Source organism: Triturus cristatus, chromosome 2_1, assembly GCF_964204655.1.
Source record: "Triturus cristatus chromosome 2_1, aTriCri1.1, whole genome shotgun sequence".
NCBI classification, from domain to species: Eukaryota; Metazoa; Chordata; class Amphibia; order Caudata; family Salamandridae; genus Triturus; species Triturus cristatus.
In genome coordinates this window covers 585,835,978-585,854,301 of record NC_140581.1, presented here as the reverse complement: position 1 = coordinate 585,854,301, position 18,324 = coordinate 585,835,978, and the positions used below count along the sequence as shown (strand labels likewise).

The 18,324-nt window shown below is 46.7% G+C and overlaps 1 protein-coding gene across 3 annotated transcripts in view; it reads right to left on the bottom strand.

Moving 5' to 3' along the window:
• Positions 1-18,324, bottom strand: part of SLF1 (SMC5/6 complex localization factor 1) — a 557,620-nt gene that overhangs the window by 254,087 nt on the left and 285,209 nt on the right. For all 3 annotated transcript variants that reach the window (XM_085632479.1, XM_085632478.1, XM_085632480.1), the window contains exon 12: positions 8,447-8,594. In XM_085632479.1, coding sequence (XP_085488605.1) covers positions 8,447-8,594 — 148 coding nt within the window. The remainder of the gene's footprint in view (positions 1-8,446; positions 8,595-18,324) is intronic.

Genomic DNA, 18,324 nt, shown 5'->3' with positions numbered 1-18,324 from the left:
AGCCGGTGTTCAACCTCAGCTAGGACAATGAATTAGGTGTGCTGGTCAGTGAACTGCATGCTCTAATATATGCATGGCAGTGTCTGTGGGAAGGCAAAGGAGGGCCTAAGATTATGGGCTTGCCTTTTACATGTATAGGTGAGACCAATGCTACTTCAGACTGTACAGTGCAGTGCATGCAGTCAATAAATCTCAGTTATGCCTGCAAAAGTGGGCTCGTAAGAGACGTTCTTTCTTCTGTGTGTACAGCTGTCACTGGATCTCAGAGAAACCAGTCATGGTCACTTGTGCAGGCGTGTACTGCACCAAGCATTGCAGGATACACGGTGCAGCCACTTAAACTCGGTCACGTCTCCGATGATGTGTTTGTGACAGCAATGCCTTATTCCTGATTTGTATTGCAGTGCACAGAGATTTAGCATAGTACAGGCTTGTCACTGTGTGAATATAAAAGCAGTGTTGCTTGTGATCTGCAGGGCAGTGTGCGGCGATTTATACCACTGCAGTACTGTCGTCGTATGGCGGAGAGCAGTCTCTCTCTCACTTGTGGTGAGCAGGTTAGCCAGTCAGCACAGACAGTCCTTTCATTGTATGCCTGTAAGAGCAATACCCTACTCTGGTGTGCAGGGCAGTGGGAGACTACTTTGCAAAAAGGGCATGCCACAGTGTGCTGGTGGGAGCAGTGCCTCAAGGTACGAAGCCAGTAGACAGGTTTTAAGCTCAGGACATGTCTGGTGCTGTGTGAATATAAAAGCAGTGCTTTACTCTTGATATGCAGAGCAGCCATTTGGCACAGCATAGTCCCATCTCTGTATGCATGTGAGCGTAGTGGTTCTCTCATGGTTTGAAGGGCAGTGAGTCACCATTTATCACAGCAAAGGGCTGTGATTGTATGCCTGTGAGAGCCAGGTGCAGTGCCTAGAGTGCAGGGCTGTGGACATCCCTTTATCACAGCACAGGCCTGTTGCCCTACTGGTGAGAGCTTTTCACTTTGTGGTGGTGAGAGCCGTGCCTTGCTCAGGATGTGTGGGACGGCATGCATTGATCCTTGTGACTAAGACCTCTTACCATGTTTTGATGGAGGGTGAGGAGTCCTGAACGGGGGGCTCGTACCCTTCAAAAGCCCCCCTTCTGATAGCTATTTAAAACACAGACGATCCAACATAATACAAAGAAACGTTTTCCCATCGCTCATCTGCACAGGAAGTGGCTTTACTGGATTTCCCAACATCTATCTGCAAAGGAAATCCAGTCTCTGGTTTCCTGTCAAAACTGGCTTTAAAACAAAAAGCAAAGCAAGAAGACTTAATTTCCTCCCAGGATTTCAAAATGGGCCAGAGACTTGGACAATGCAATGATTGCCGAAAAAGAAGCTTTCAAACGTAGGGGTTGCCCTGGCAAATGGGATAGTAAGTGTGTGAAATGGAATGTGTCGCCGGGGGGCCTTTGTGTGTTGCCTTCAATTGAATTGCAGAAACATGCCCTTGATGTTGATCGGCTCACTGTTTAAGGGGATTGTAGCCATGATTGGATGTATGCACCGGCCTGTGAGCCTCTATTGTCATTTCTCACCACTATGCTTTTATGTGACTCGCCATGGTACCATTGTTTTTGCTCAATAAAAAGAGAATTAAAAAAAAAAAGTATTAATTTCTCAGCACCCATCTGAAGAAGAAGTGACATCACTGGATTCCCTATCACCCATCTCTACAGGACGTAATATCTCAAGATTTCTCATAATCCATCTACACAGCAAGAGCAATCTCTTGTTTCCCGCTAAAACTGTCTTTAAAAGGAGCAGCCAAGCAAGAGGACTTTATTTCTCATCACCATTTGCACAAGAAGTGACTGCAATGGATTTCCCATTATCCATCTGCAGAGGAAGTGATATCACAGGTTTCCAGCCAAAACCATCTTTAAAAGAAGCCAAGCAAGAGAACTTCACTGCCCACCCATCTGCACAAGAAGAGACATCACTGGATTTCCCATCATCCATCTCTACAGGAAGTGACACATGTCCCATCATCAATCTGAACAAGAGGTGGAATCTCTGGTTTCCTGCCAAAACTGCCATTAAAAGGAGCAGCCAAGCAAGAGGACTTCATTTCCCAACAGGGAGTAACATCACTGGTTTTCAGCCCACAGCGCCTTGCTCTCTCCCCTCTACCAGGACCTACTTAATGATGGCTGAAGTGCAGAAGCGCTGCTGGCACGCCGAAGGTGCACTAAAGGCAAAGCTGTCTGCACCCATCCATGCCCGAACAGCGTTCATCGCCAAGAACCCTGCTTCTCACCCTACCCACCGCTACCCTACTGCACACACCTCCATGCTCTCATGCCTGGCTGGCACTTGCCGCACTGCTGTCACACCGCACCACACAACATGGAAGAAGAGTCCACATGCGCTTCCTGCAAATTCTCATGCACTCTTCTGCGCCCTACACTCACCACTCCTGCATCAACAGCACCAGGCACCCCACTTGCTTACACTCACACAAACCAGCCTCACAATTAAACAGACCACATAGCATCCACACAACATGCCACACTCGCATGCATGCTCCTCAACACCCACTGCCTTACCTAATATGCCATGGACCTACTGCACAACTATGCTCCTGACCTGCTCTTCGTCATGGAAACATGGCTAAACCCAACCTCTGCATTGTTACAGACATCCCCATCAGCTAGAAAATCGTCAGGCAAGACCATCAGCATAAGGCCAGAGGTGGAGTCGTCATCATACTCAAAGATACCATCAGCTGCAACGCCTACACGGACACCAACTACATGGAACACCTCATGTTCAAGATACGCATTATATCCATACTCTCCCTGTGCGGAACCCTCGTATACATACGTTCAGGACCCTTCACCAATTTCACAAGCGACATCACGTACTTCGTCGCACCCCTCATTATTAACACTAGCTCTTTAATCCTCCCTGCAGACCTTAAGTTTCACCTAGAAGGCCGCACCGACCCTAACTCTACAGGCCTTCTAGAAAACCTCAGAAACCTTGGCCTCACCCAGCATGTTACCGAATCCACCCACATGGCTGTATACTTATTGGACCAGATTTTCTCCTCAATCAGCAACATCACAGACGACAAGTCAGCTAGCATGACCCAGACAGATGACACCCTCATCAGTTTCAACATACTCATTCCCCACGACCACAGACTTACCACCATCGGAACCACCTGCAATAGCTAGAAAAGCATCACAGAAGGAAAGTGGGCTTATGTCCTCTATGTGTACTAGCCTGAGCACATCAGCAACTTGTCAAAAGCCATCAAGAACCTCAACAGCTGGATTACTGCATGTGCAGGCCTGGCTCCCCTCAACAACAGTCCAACAAAAAGAGCCCAACCACAGACCAGTTGGTACAAAGAGAAATTCAGACTGACAAAAAGCTACTGCAAGCATCTTGGCCCAAATGGAGAATAAGTCAAGACATCACACATAAAGACATCTTCAAATTAGCCCTAAGCTACCACCAGCAGATATGGAAAACCAAGCGCACGCTCTTGCAGATCACATAGAAGTCAGCACTAACAGCAGCAAAGAAATATTTGCCATCATCAAACATTTCACAGCGCCTCCTGCCACCTCCAGCAATATCACCCCCTCACAAGACCTTTGCATCATTTATCAGAATTCTTCTGTAACAAAATCATTTCCATATGCAGCAACTTCGACTCTCAACCGCACCCCGTCACAGTCGAACCTCAACTACTCATCGCAGCCAAAGAACGAATCCTGATCTCATGGTCTTCCGTTACCACCATCAAAATACATGCTACCATGAATACTATCCACTCAGGGGCCTCATCTGACCCTTGCCCCCACCATGCCTTCGCCAAAGGACTCCTATTGATCAGTGAAGAACTAACACCCATCCTCAATGCCTCCATCAAGACTGGAAACTTGCCACCGTCATTCCCCTGCTAAAGAAACCATTCGCTAACCCAGCTATGCTTTCCAACTACAGATCCATCTCCCTCCTACAGTACCAAGTAATGGTCTTGGAGAAACTAATCAACCAACGCGTCACCGACCACCTCAGCAACCACCAGCTCCCCGACACCATGCATTCCAGATTCAGACCCAACCACTTTACAACATCCGCATGATCCTTGACAGTGGGGACACTGCAGCCTTCATCCTCCTAGACATCTAAACAGAATTTGACACAATCTCACACCCTATCCTCTTCAGGCGCCTGCACAATACTGGCATCCGGGAACCCGCTCTCTGCTGGATCTACTCCTTCTTAACAGACAGAACAAAAGCTCCATGTCTGGCACCTAGGAAGCCCACAACCTCAGCTGTGGAGTGCCTCAAAATTCATCGCTCAACCCACCCTCTTCAATATATACGATCCCTCTGGCCAATGTCATCCACGAACACATCAACATCCTGTTCTAAGTTGACAACACACAACTCATACTCTCCCTCTCAGACAAGATCCCCAATACACAAAACAAGTTCACCGCCTGTATGAACGAGGACGCTAATGGATGGAAGCCAACTGTTTCAAGCTCAACACCAACAAGACAGAAGTAGTGATCTTCAGCAAGAACACCTCACCTTGGGACTCAAACTGGTTGCTGGCCGAACGCAGACCACACCCACCAGGAGCCTCAAAATAATCAACTGCAAACTAAACTTGACTACATAAGTCAACTGTGTCACTACATCCTGCTGCCACACCCTAGAGATGATGAGGAAGAGCTTCAAATGGCTTTTAAGCAACACTAAAAAACTGTCACTCAAGTCTTAGTGGCTAGCAAGTTGGACTATGAGAACACCCTTTACAATGGGATCACCAAGCAACTCACTAGAAGACTACAAACTATCCAAAACTAGTCGACCAGGTTCATCTTCATTCTCCCACACAGAACTCCCATCACACCACACCTCAGGCAGCTCTACTGGCTCCTGATACACTTGCCAGACCCTAATCCTTCCCTTTTCTTCATATCAGACACCCCTATGGTAGGCCCAAGGGCAGGGTGCATTGTAAGTATAAGGTAGGACATGCCCTGGGGTGTGTGGCATGTTCTAATAGTGATTACAGCCATTTTCTTTTTTCACTAATGCAAGGCTACCAGTTCTCCATAGGCCAGAATGGGCAGTTTGATTATTACATTGTATAATCCTAACTGTCTCAGGGAACATGTTAGAAATTTGAGTTTAGTATGCCTGAGCTCAGAATGATAAACTACATCATTTAGTGAAGTTCTTTTTAACATTCTGTGTTTGAAAATATCACTTTTAGAAAGTAGGTATTTTCTTGTCTAACCATTCAAACCTGCCTCTGCTAGGCTGTGTGTTCCTTGTCTGGAGTTTGAGTGACAGGGCTGGGAAATTTCAGGAGACAGGGTGAGGCAGCCCAGTGGTGAATAGAGAGACCTGCATCTAGATGGGAGGGAGGAGTTGCACCTGGGACCTGAATAGGGCTGTGCCTTCCCTCCACAATGCTGGCTCCACCTCCTGTGGTGCGTCTGATGTCTCTGCCCTGCACTCTGAAAGGAAAGAAGGAGTCATGCAAACAAAGTGCTCCAGGACTGACCAGAACTGGTTTGGACTAGGCAAAGGTCTCTCTGCCTTCAGAGAACAAAGGAAAACTTAGTATAAATATTGGGACCCCAACCCAAGAACTTTAGATCACTTTGGGAAACAAGAAGAAACCTTTGCTGAGGAGTGGAACCAGAAGAAACTGAGGAGACTATCCCTAAGCTGAAGTGCTGCTTGGGGGATTTGCCTGCAGTGGTTGCCTGACTGCCAAAGAAAGGAGAAAGTACTTTGTGTGCCTTTTCATTCAACTGTAAGTATCTCCAAGGGCTTAGAAGAGAGCTTACCTCCTGCTGAAGTCTCAGGGACAATAGACTTCAAACACCAGCTCCCCAGAGTTCTTTGGAAGTGCCTGCTGCTGTTTTGGGCCTTCTGAGGGACTGCGTGTCGCAAGGAGCTGGAAGCGCGACTCACGGAGAAGAAGCGTGTTGCCGTCGCAGCGGCTGCCGTCGCATCCCGGAACAAGGGTGACGCCGCTGTAGCTGACGCATTGCACCGCATCACTAGAAGCATCCCGCAACACCGTAAAAGCGTGTCGCCGGCACAGCCGCTGTAGCTGTCGCATTGCACCGCATCATGAGAAATGTCTCGCATCGAGGAAGAAGTGTGTCGCCGTCGCAACTGCTGCCGTCGCATCTTGGATGTCGCCGCTGTAGTTGTCGCATTGCACTGCATCAAGAAAAGCGCCTCACATCCATGGAGAAGTGTGCCGCCGTCGGAGCTGCTGCCGTCACATCACGGAACAAGGTTGTCGCCGCTGCAGTTGTCGCATCGAGCGTAAGCGTCTCGCAACGTCGGAGAAGAGTGTCACCGCCAAGGCTGCTGTCGTCGCATCACGGAACAAGGGTGTCGCCGCTGAAGCTGACGCATCGAGTCGAGTCTTCTCGCAACATCGGAGAAGCGTGCTACATCAGGAGGATTCACGTCTTTATTTCTTTGCACCAAACTTTCATCGCATCACCATCGTTGCAATACTTTCGTTGCCCTGCGTGTCGCATCTAAAGGTACATTGAACTAGTGTTTCATTTAAGAACTAAAGAGAACTAAGCTAAAACTACAATTTTTAAGTAACAGTATTGTGGATTTTTGTCGTTTATGGTCTTGTGGTAAATCTATATAAAGAATACTTATTTTTGATATAAAACTTGTGTGGTGTCCATCTGTAGTGTTTTTACTTAATTACTGTATGTGTTCACAAATTCTTTACACACTGCCTCTGAGATAAGCCTGTCTGCTCGTGCCAAGCTACCAAGGGGGTGAGCAGGTGTTATTTTAGGAGTGTACCCCCTTACCCTGACTAGAGGCAAGGGTCCCTATTTGTCACAAGTGCATACCTGTGCCAACTACAGACCCCCAAATCTAACAATAACATAAAAAAACAACATGGGCAGGAACCCGGGCCAGGGAGCACCTGTGGGGCTTAAGCCTGTACTGTGCCTTCCACTTGAAGTCCTGGCAGCGGTAGTAACACTCATTGGAAAAAACAGCAGTGTGGTGTGGGGGTGGAGATTTGGCCTGTGGCAAACATTTCATTTGGGAAAGCAGTGTTTCAGAAGTGTCCAAGTCTAAGTAGTTTGAACTCCCCAGAGCACGATGTTATGTGAGGCTTCAAAGCTACTGTCTGTGTGTGTGTGTGTTGAATCTAAAAAAGATTAAGAACAGGCTCAAAGCTGCTGTCTTTGATTGTCTGTGTGTCGAATCTAGAGGGATGAAACCAAACTTCTTCCAAAGCCGCCTGGAGCGACTGGCAAGATGAAATCAAAATGAAACCAGCTGCCACTAACAAATCAAGGAAGCCAACCAATAGAAAGTAATGGGTGGGATATAAGGCCTTTTCAGATTTTTTTAAAGGAACAAAAGTATTGCAAGGGACACCATATGCGCTGACTCAGACGAGACCTAATAAATGGCAATACCCACCACAGATACCTTATAAAATCCACTGAGTGTCCAAGAGAAAAGGCCTCTGTACAAAAAACTAATAAAAGCTGTTAGAACAATTCAAAATCCTGAGGCTCCGAGCCCAAAGTTACTCAAAGTAAGTTTTGAACAAAAAAAATAATCTCAGCTGCAAATTCAGAATACAACCAAAAACACAAAGCTTAGACTGGCCAGCCACATAAGTCCGTCAGGCCAAATGGTAGTAAACTGGTATCTTTCCTGTTCATTATCACAATTAATCAAAATGGCTAAAGAGATGTGGAAATAAAACAAAATGCAACCAAACAAAAGGTCTTTGAATGGAATCTTGTTCTTTAACAAAGAAAGATGACACTGAAACTCCTGCATTTAACCGAATAATTTCCATACACCATTAAAGGTGCAGAATTAATCAAATGCAAGGGAAAAACCTGTATAATAGACAATGATTACATTTATTTTCACATAGGTACTGTTATTAGACATTTGAATAGCGAAATGTTAGTACAATAATGCATGATGGGTAAAGGAGGTCAACTATTTTTGGTTGAAATAAAGCTTGAGATACTAGTAAATACTAAATAACATTTAAATTATTACTGTAACAAATGAGGGCTGATTGGTATAAAAAAAAGAGCCTGCATGTCGAGGCTGATTGAACTTAAAAAACATCACATTTCTCAATTATTTCAACCCAAGAAAGTCAGGGTTAAGTATGGATTCAGTGACAGCTACAAGTGAATTATATCTGTGAGAGGCCAGTATACCTGTCACCATCTTTCTGAAATGCATATCTTTCAAATTACAATTGAACTTCATAAGCAACAGATTTTTCTTAAGTTCAACACTGCAAATATTACACTGCAACTATTAGATTCTAAAGCATTCAAAGTGCAAGTAAGACGTTGCATCCCTACAATTAATAGAAATGTGACTATACACTCACCATCACATAAAATTGAGATGTAGTTTGCTAGATCAACAGATATATGATGCACCATATATTTGTTAAGGAGAAGACCAAGGAGAATCCAATATTCTACGACAGCTCCAAGAATTCCACAAAGGAGGTAAGCTACTTGATGCTTCAAGACCTAGAATAAGATGCAGAAAGAATATGAGATTAACTGGCCTTGACAACATACGATTAACTTTATTTTACTTAGTTGCTTAACAGATATATGGCACAAGGATCTAGGCTAACGCTTGGCTACCGGCCAATATTCCTGCTCCCATTCTCAGCGATGGTACTGGAAAAGATCATCAACAAGCAACTCATGACACGCCTGGAGCCGAACCAGCTCCTCAACGCCTCAAAATCCAGCTTCCGCAAGAATCACAAGACCGAAACCGCCCTGATCGCAACCACCGATGACATCTGAACCCTCCTCGACTGAGGAGAAATAGCAGCTTTGATCCTTATCGACCTGTCGGCAGCCTGTGACACTGCATCCCACCACACGCTAACTGAAAGACTCCACCACATGCATACAAGGGGACGCGCTCAGATGGAGCACCTCCTTCCTCACCGGAAGATCCCGGAGAATCCACCTCCCACCTTTCCCCTCCAAACCCAAGGAGATCACCTGAAGTGTCCCAGACGGCTCATCCCTCAGACACAAGCTCTTCAACGCATATGTGACCCCGCTGGCCAACATCGTCAGATCTCATGGTCCCAACATAATTTCCTACGCAGACGATACCCAACTCATCCTCTCAGTTACTGATGACCCCACCACCGCCAGACCCAACTTCCACAGGTGGATGGCAAGCGTCGCCGACTGGATGAAGAACAACTGTTTGCAGCTGAACACAGACAAGATGGAAGTAGTGATCTTCGGAAACAGCAGCAACACATGGAACGAATCCTGGTGGCTATCAGATCTAGGACCCTCACCCACTCCCTCCGAACACGTCAGAAACCTCGGAATCATCATTGACGACAAGTTCACCATGAAATCACAGATCAACGTCATCTGCTACGCCTGCTTCCTGACTCGGCGCATGCTACATGAGATCTTCAAGTGGCTACACCTACACACGAGAAGCACCGTGACAAAGGCCCTCATCACCAGCCGACTGGACTACAGCAACACCCTCTACGTAGGGATAAATGCACACCTCCGACAGAGACTTCAGTCTATACAGTACGCCACAATTAGACTCATCCTCTGCGTTCTCCGATGAACCCACAACATACCCCACCTCAGGCAACTCCACTGGCTCCCTGTACAGAAGAGATGTGAATTCAAGCAGCTGATCCATGCACACAATGTTCTACAAAACCAAGGGCAGCCTACATAAACCACCGCCAGAACTTCCACCAACCACTGAGATGACTACCCGCGCCTCCCTCTTACTTGCACATATTCTCTGCATCCACTGAAGCAGAAGTGGAGGATGCTACTTCTCCCACATCGCAGCAAAGACCTGGAACAGCCTTCCCACACAACTATGGACTATCACCTCACTTCCAGAATTCGGAAAGGCCCTCAAGACCTGGCTGTTTGAATAAGCTTCCGGGACCTGCCGGCACATGGATACCCTATCAGGTGATTAGCTGCACTTCATAAATCCTGATTAATTGATTGATTGGGAACCAGTGTCCTTAGAAAGCCCTCTGGCTGTCAATCAATTTAGCCAAGCAGCCTATTCAGCACTGATTTGATCATCTTACTCCCTTGCGGGATGCAACTGCTTTGTTTGTTTATTTGACCTACTAGAGAACATGTGAAAAAAAGAAATCCAAGAATAAAATTACCTTTTCGTGGCTATTAATAAGTAGTTTCATTCCCATTACCAACCTATAGGTGTCCATTTCATTTACAAGCAGGATTACAGAAACATGTAAAAAAAAAAAAGAAATCAAAGAATAGTTACCTTTGCCTCACTATTAATAAGTCATTACATTTCAATTACCAACCTGTAGGTGTCCCTTTCATCTAAAAGCAGGATTACAGAGAATTGCACACTGATATTGTTTATGTATGTCAGACACAAAACTCCTTCCTTTGCCCTCGGGGTATATTCGTATCCTTACAAGTTTCAGACCATTTCTATGGTCTTGTTTGAAAGCGAAGCTGTCACCAGACAATTATGTGAACATCACTATGGCAGGGCTATGACTCATGAGGTTGACATGTGGCTTTATTGGTGCCACATGACGACCTCAAGAGGCAAAGCCCTTGCCCTTGAGTACAGGGCCGTGTTATCTCCTGAGCTGGTAACCCTTAGAGGGCAGGTGTGAACAAAGGTAAGTCCAGCGCAGGTGACAGGAGAGGAGATGCCCAAGGGGACGGCTCGGCTGGGGTCCTGTGATCTGAGGCCTGATGACTGCAGGTCCTGTATTTTGATGCCCCCTTGGTGAGAGCACAGGAACGCAGCTAGGAGACTGGAAGGGGGGGGGGGGGGTGCAGCGCTGGGCACCACTGTGGTCGACATAGATTGGTAACTGTTCAGCGGTACAGGACTGACTGGGCGACCTGCACACGGCCCTGTTCACGCGGATGCGCAGTGGAGGCACTACGGTACGCTGTGCGGTACAAAGGTTGCATCATTATTGGCAAGGACAAGCATTCGAAGACACGGTCATCCAATAGTACAACCCTGTATGCCACTCTCCGTCAGTCATCATAAAGACTGGTTTGGCAGGGGAGTGCAGACTTGAGGGCTGCCGCACCAGAGGCAACAGAGGAGCCAATGCGCATTGATATGTTGGAGGCAATACTTGGCTCGCGCGCAACCCAGGAACATAAGATAGAAACAGTTTCTGTAGATGTCAATCTGCTTCGGGCGGATCTGCAGAAAGTGGATGAGAAAGTAACAAACACTAAGAAAACCACAGAGTCCCTCCAGGGTGAGGTGTTCCCACTTAAGCAACAATTGGCTAAAATGACAATGGTCACAAGGGAATTGGAGGCACAGGTGGACAATGCTGAGGGGCGCTCCTGTCACTTCAACCTGCGGATCTTGGAGTTTCCTTAGCGGGTGGAGGGCCCTTGGGTGACAACCTTTTTGGAACAATGGTTCAAGCTGCGATTGAGGCTGTGAGGTTTCTCCACGGGCCTTTATAGCTAAAATCTTGAATTATAGGGATATGGACTGCATCCTCTGTGCTGCTAGGGAGCAGGACATCCCAAGATTTGACAATCATGCTGCTGAAAGTTTCCCTGATAACACAAGGAAAGTACAGGAGATGCACAAGTCGTTCCTTGTGGTCAATCAAAGGTTGCGTGCCATGAATTTAACGTTCATGATGCTTTACCCCTCCAAATTGAATGTCATCTCTAATGGCAAGGCACACTTATTTGAACACCCACAGGAGGTATTGGATTGGCTAGAGGAGTGGAAGGAGCCTTCAATCACATTGGAGTGCAGCAGATCCAAGGTGCTTGGGTGCCGTGCTGGTGGGGTCCTGCTGAGGAGTGAGCCACAGGCCTCCCATAGAGTCATAATACACAAGGATGGAACCTTGCATTGCCGGAGACCAATCTTAATGCAGAAGAAAGAACTGGATTGTAATGTTTTCCTCCTGTGTATTTAGTGTGCAGTGACTTATTGGGACAGTGGTAGGGAGTGTTGGGAGTCTATCCCTGGGCACGCCCTGAGCCATCTGTCTCTTAATTGTTATACATTACAGAGGACTCTTTGCCTCTCTGCGGTGGTGTAGTACATGTTACGGTATTGTACTGTCCTATATTGGCTATCATCTACTTTTGCTTATAGGATATGAGACTAAAACTCTAGGGTGCAGAGCTGTGCATGTATAGGATTTTGCCCTTTCTGAAGCGTTGTAAGGTAAATATTGCTTGTGTCTAGGAGATGTACCTCAGTGATACGGAGATTGATAAGGTGGCCAAGAAATGGAGGGGGCAGCTGTATCACGCCTCCTTTTCGACTTGCGCTAAGGGAGTACTAATCTGGTTGGCTCCGGGGACCCCATTTGTGCCCAGTTAAGTGGAGGCTGATGTGGAGGTGAGGCATGTCTTTCTGCAGGGTAAGCTTGATGGGAGGACTATCTCCTTACACAATTTATATGCGCCTAATGTTGAGGATCCCCATTTCTTTTTTGGGCATCAAGCACTGATTAGTTCAACTGTGGATGGCCCGCTCCTTTGGCTGGGCGGATTTTAATTGCATGTTGGATGGAGAGTGAGAAAGGCAACTCCCCTAGGGCTGTCACAAAGCCTCACTTGACGGCGGCGCTGCGTGACGTGATGCTCAATCTAGGATTGCTTTATGTCTGAAGGGCCCTTAGACCACTAGATAAAGCCTTCACCTGTCATTCAGCTACACACCTCATGTACAGCAGAATGGACAGGTTGCTGGCTGTGGCCATGTCACTTGAGTCTTTGCCGGCAATACTGCACTTGGCTCTCTTCTTGTCCGATCATTCACTGGTACTTTATGAGATGGCCTGGGGGTGGGGAGCAGGGGATTAGGGTTGAAATTGGCACTTCCCATCTGATGTCCTGGCAGACGTAGTGGTGAGAGAGGTGTTGTCGCTAGTGTTGAAAGAGTACGTGTCAGCTAATTGGGAGTCTACGGGTGCCCGTGCAGTTGAATGGGATGCCATGAAGGCTGTGATGAGGGGGCAATGCCTAGGTCTGACTTATGGGGTATGCCGGCAGCTCCTGTGGGAGCTGTACAAAGAGGAAGGGGAACTGGCTGGAGTGCAGAGTCTAGACCTGGCCAGTTCACCAGAGGGAGGAACTGAGGCTCTGTAGAAAAAGTGCTGAAAAGTGGGATAGGCTTGCACATATATACTTACACAATGCACTCAATGTTTGCATCGGGAGGGTGACAAGTCATGCAGGTTAGTGGTTTGGCTCTTCCAGAAGGAAAGTGACCCACCTCCAGTGATTCAACTGATAGAACCGGACGGGATGGTGGCAGCTTATCAGACCAAGGTAGTGGCAGAATTCCAGCGACACTCGAGAGGGTGTTGGGGGTAAGTCATTGTAGATCATTTAGATCACATTTGGAATTTCCTTTCAACTCTGAATATTCCTCAGCTGGGAACTGGGAGCTGTGGCAGTAGGTGAACTGGATGCAGACATTACCCTAGAGGAGCTTAGAGCTGCCTTGCACTTGCTACCTAAGAACTAGTCTCCGGGAGTAGATGGACTCCCAGATGAATTTCATCAGGGGTTCGTAGCAGTGCTGACCCAGCCTTTGCTAGAGGGATGCCGAGTACCTAAAGAACTTCCACCTAGTATGTGCGAATGCCTTATTTTATTGTTACCTAAGCCGGGTGGATGGCCTCAGATCCTGCCTCGTACCAGCCCCCCCCAATGGTAAATTCTGACGTCAACATATTATGTAAACTCTTAGCCAATTGTCTGAGCCCGGTGAAGACTGGTCTGGTCCATGTGGATCAGAGTGGCTATATTCCTGGCTGCAGTATGACTTGGAGCTTGAAGCGCCTTACACATTTGCTCTTCCAGGTGGAGAACAGTCAGGAGGAGACAGTGTTGGCCTCAAGTGATATTGAAAAGGCATTTGTCACAGTAGACTGGGGGTACTTGTTAGAGGTGATGAAAGCCATGGGGATAGAGCCACAATTTTGAGCCTGGATTCAATTGTTATACACTGATCCTGGGGCACAAGTGAAGGTAGGACAATATAGATCGGAGCGGTGGGACATAGAAAACGTCCCCTCATGTTTGCCCTGACAGTACAGCTTCTGGCAGTACAGGTACGTCGGGTCATGCATGAATGGGGGATAGAGTTGGGGCGCACCAACTGAGTTAGATGGAGACCTGTATCCTAACAATATCTTTATCCTTTGAGGAGGCGGAGACTTGATTCGGGCTGGGAACCAGGCAATTTTTACACTACGGCGACACATCGGATATGGGCACGGCGTTCTGGACGTCTTATCCTGTGGCGCCGCCTGCGTCTGGCATACGATGCATGCTATGGACTCTGGGATCTAGGCAACACCTTATTTAGTTAATTACATGGTGCTGCAGGCAGATATTGTCAGTGGCCTATTGAGAGTTCGGATTGTTTGGGAAGCATATCTTGGGGCTCCATTCTCGGATGTAGACTGGGCTCAAATCTGTGCATTGATGAAGTCTGTTCCCAGTAACACCAGGTTCAAATTAATACACTTCAACTTTGTGCATTTCACTTATATGACCCTGTAAGCATGCAATCTGGAGTGCCCTGCTGCGTGTCCCTGAACCGGGGGGGGGGGGGGGGAGGGGTGGGGGTTGGGAGGGAGCAGACTTCACCTGGTGGGAAGCTGCCCGCAGGTGGGAGACCTCTGATTGAGGGTAATAGAAAGGATGACCCAGACCACCGCGCTGACTTGTGCATTCACAGTGCAGCTTTGCCTCCTGAGCAATTTGGTGCACCCCAGGAAGTGCAAAATGATGTACAGGTTCCTGCAGTGGGTGCTGGTGCTTGCATGGAAGCGGGTGGCCATCACTCTGATGGTGGTTAGGGTTCCCACTGAGGGTCTTTGAGTCTGGGTTGTCACTGAATGGTCGGTGGCAGAGGAAACTCAAATATGTCACACCTGCACAAATGCTAAACTCTCAGTTGATTTGAAAGCCTGTGGTATATTGTGCCACAAATTATTGGGTCAAGGGGGAGATGCCTCGGAGGAGGACTCCACTGACTGAAGTACAGCTATAGAATGGCAGCACATGGGTGGAGGTGGGAGGTGTGGCAAAATCATACTGGCTACGTCAATTGTCTGTGCTTAGATATACCTCTAGCCGGCTCTGTGGTGATTTGCTATTGTAATTGTTAATATGAAACAAATTCTAGTATGGTCTTGATGCCATGGTATTGTGACTGTCGGTTGCTGTGCTGCATTGTTTTATGTTGTTATTTGTTTATAAAATGACAAATAAAGGTTTTTTTAAAACAAAGAGGGGCTTTCGCTCCACCTAGATTTTGAGAGCCAGGATTACATGTTTTAGTTGGGCAGAAGTTGTGTGCTTTTACAAAAAAGTGCTTGCCCTCCTCCCAACTGTGATAATTATGTTTAATTATCCAGCAGCCTAAGGTTGAACTTTCAGGGACACACACATGGTACATGGAAAGTGTTTGAAGATAGCTAGATAATTTATATTATTTGTCTTTCTCTGGCAGCAGCACAGGTGGGAGGAGGGCAGTCATTAACCTACATGCATGTTTAGGTCTGGCTTGACAGTGCAACTGTTGCCTGACCTTTTAACCTACACCAATATTATTCTACAGTTCTTTGCTTCCACACAAATACATATTCATTCCCATTGTATTTACTTGTAATGCTTTACATTATCATCCAACATTCCTTTAAAGCCAAACCTACTGGCATTGCCAAGGCTAGTTATACAAAGGAGCTGTTTAGTGCTTAGCTTCTGGCCAATGGCAGAGTGGTCACCAGGATGACAATATAAAAAAGCAAATGGACTGAGAGTAACAGAGCAACCATAAAGGCAACTTTGTTCTACTGTTAAATTCTGGCTCCTAACCATTCTCAATCAAGTGGTGGATTCCACAGTAACTGAGAAAGAGAGGAGGAGAAAGGCAGCACAGAGTATCTTAGGCCCAGGCAAAGACATTTCATGGAACTTCATTTCATAAAACGTCCTAGCCAAACTTAGCATCAGACTGTAGTGTCTGAAATGTGAACTTGGGTAGCCAATGCAACCACGCAGCAGTTTATTCAAATGGACAAATGCATGGAGATTGCCACCACTTGAACCTACGTGCAGTGCATCCAGCTGATTAATTGATGACACAATTTATTTGGCAACATTAGCCTCAAAATCTGCTCAACCAATATGACTGCGCTCACATGTCATAAAAAATGGTTTGTTCAATGCAGATGGCTGGGTCTTGAAGACAGAAGCACAGGGAATGCTTAACATCCTAAATGGGAAGGATATCCACAGAATATAGACCAGGAAGAAATGTCACAAGAATGAAGACTTCATTCAAATGGAACACAGAAAACTCTAGAAATAAATGAAGCATGAAACTGGAAAATCAATCTATCCTCTAAGAAACACGTTAAACGAATGTGAGATACACAAAGCTTCTAGCTCACAATTCTCATGCACACTGCCACCAAGAAAGCAGTCTTTCAGCCCGAAGCTTCATGTCACAGAATATCATAAATTCAAAGGATTGTGCTTAAATTTAGCCAAAACCAGGTTCAGGTCCCAGGGATTGACGAAACACTATACCACGGGAAGCATATGCATCCAACACATCTGATGTATTTGGATTGCCTTTTATGAATTTTTAGAAGGATTCTCCAGATGAATGAAATGAATGAATGAAATAAAATTTGTAAAGCGCGTTGGCTCCCAGGAGGCCTCCCAGCGCTGCAGACAAGCACAAACGGAGCACAACATTGAAGAGCTAGAACAGCGAGGTTTTTAACAATTTACGAAATGACAGGAAATTAGATTCATTCCGCAGGAAAAGGAAGAGCATTCCAACCAATGGCACCATTATATGCGAAGGATCGTCCCCCACATCTAGACCTCTTTATTCTGGGTTGGTCAGCGAGAAGGAGTGCAGACGACCGGAGGTCCCTCTCTGGGTGATAGGGGGTGATCAAAGGCCGAAGAATAGGAGGGCTACTCTTCCAGAAGATTTTATGGACCATACACATAGCCTTGAACTGAATCCTTTTCATAATAGGCAGCCAGTGTAGAGTTTTAAGAGCTAGTTTGGCAGAATGCCGGTGGGGAATTTGAAGGAGTCTACAAGCAGCAGAGTTCTGGATAACTTGCAGCTTATTAATAGTGTACTGCAGAGCTCCTAGATATAGCACGTTCCCGTAGTCCAGGCGAGAGAGGATCAAGGCTTGAACCATGATCCTTCTAGCATTAAAGGGAAGAAGGGGCAGAATCTTAGAAAGCATCCTTAGGATCCCAAAACACGCTGCTGAGAGTTTCGCTGCTTGATGACTAAAGGTAAGGGAGTGGTCAATCCAGACGCCTAGGCTCTTAATTTGCTCCTTAAGGACTGGAGCAGGGCCGAGGCAGTCCGGCCAAAAAAGTGAGGGGTTAAAAACCGGAGAATTGCCCAAGAGCATCAGCTCTGTCTTGTCCCCATTCAACTTTAGGCAGGAAAGTTCCATCCATTTAAAGACCTCCTCTAAGAAGGTGCTAAGAGAGCCAGGAGGCCCTTTACAATGGTTAAGTGCCACCACAAGTTGGGTGTCATTAGTGTAGGTGACAATTTTTATTGCAAACGGTGGGACAATGTCTGCCAGAGGTTGTAAATATACATTGAAGAGTGTGGGACTTAGGGCAGAGCCCTGAGGGACTCCATAATTAAGAGAAAACTCCTCGGAGACCACATTTCCCTCGAAGTCCCTGAACGAGCGTCCACTGAGAAAAGACTGTAGCCATTGTATAGCCATACCTGAGACTCCCAGATTCTTGAGTCTGAGGAGCAGGGTGGAGTGATTAACAGTGTCAAAGGCGGCACTGAGATCCAAAAGGATAATGGCCGCGGTGCCACCCTGGTCCATGATCATTTTGGTTTCTTCTATTACTGTGAGAAGAGCAGTTTCTGTGCCCAGTTGGGGACGAAACCCCGTCTGAGAATGGTGTAACAAATTATGGGTTTCCAAAAAGGTGACCAGAGTATTATTTACATGTTTCTCTAGGATCTTGCTCATCCAAGGAAGAAGGGAAATGGGACGGTAATTGGCAAAATTGTCCTGGTCAAGGTGAGGTTTTTTTAAGAGAGCTTTGACCATGGCGCATTTCCATGCTGCCGGGACTGTTCCTGAGGAGATTCACCATATCTAACATCAGTGGCCGGATGGTATCAGCAACTAATGTAAAGACGTGAGGAGAAGCT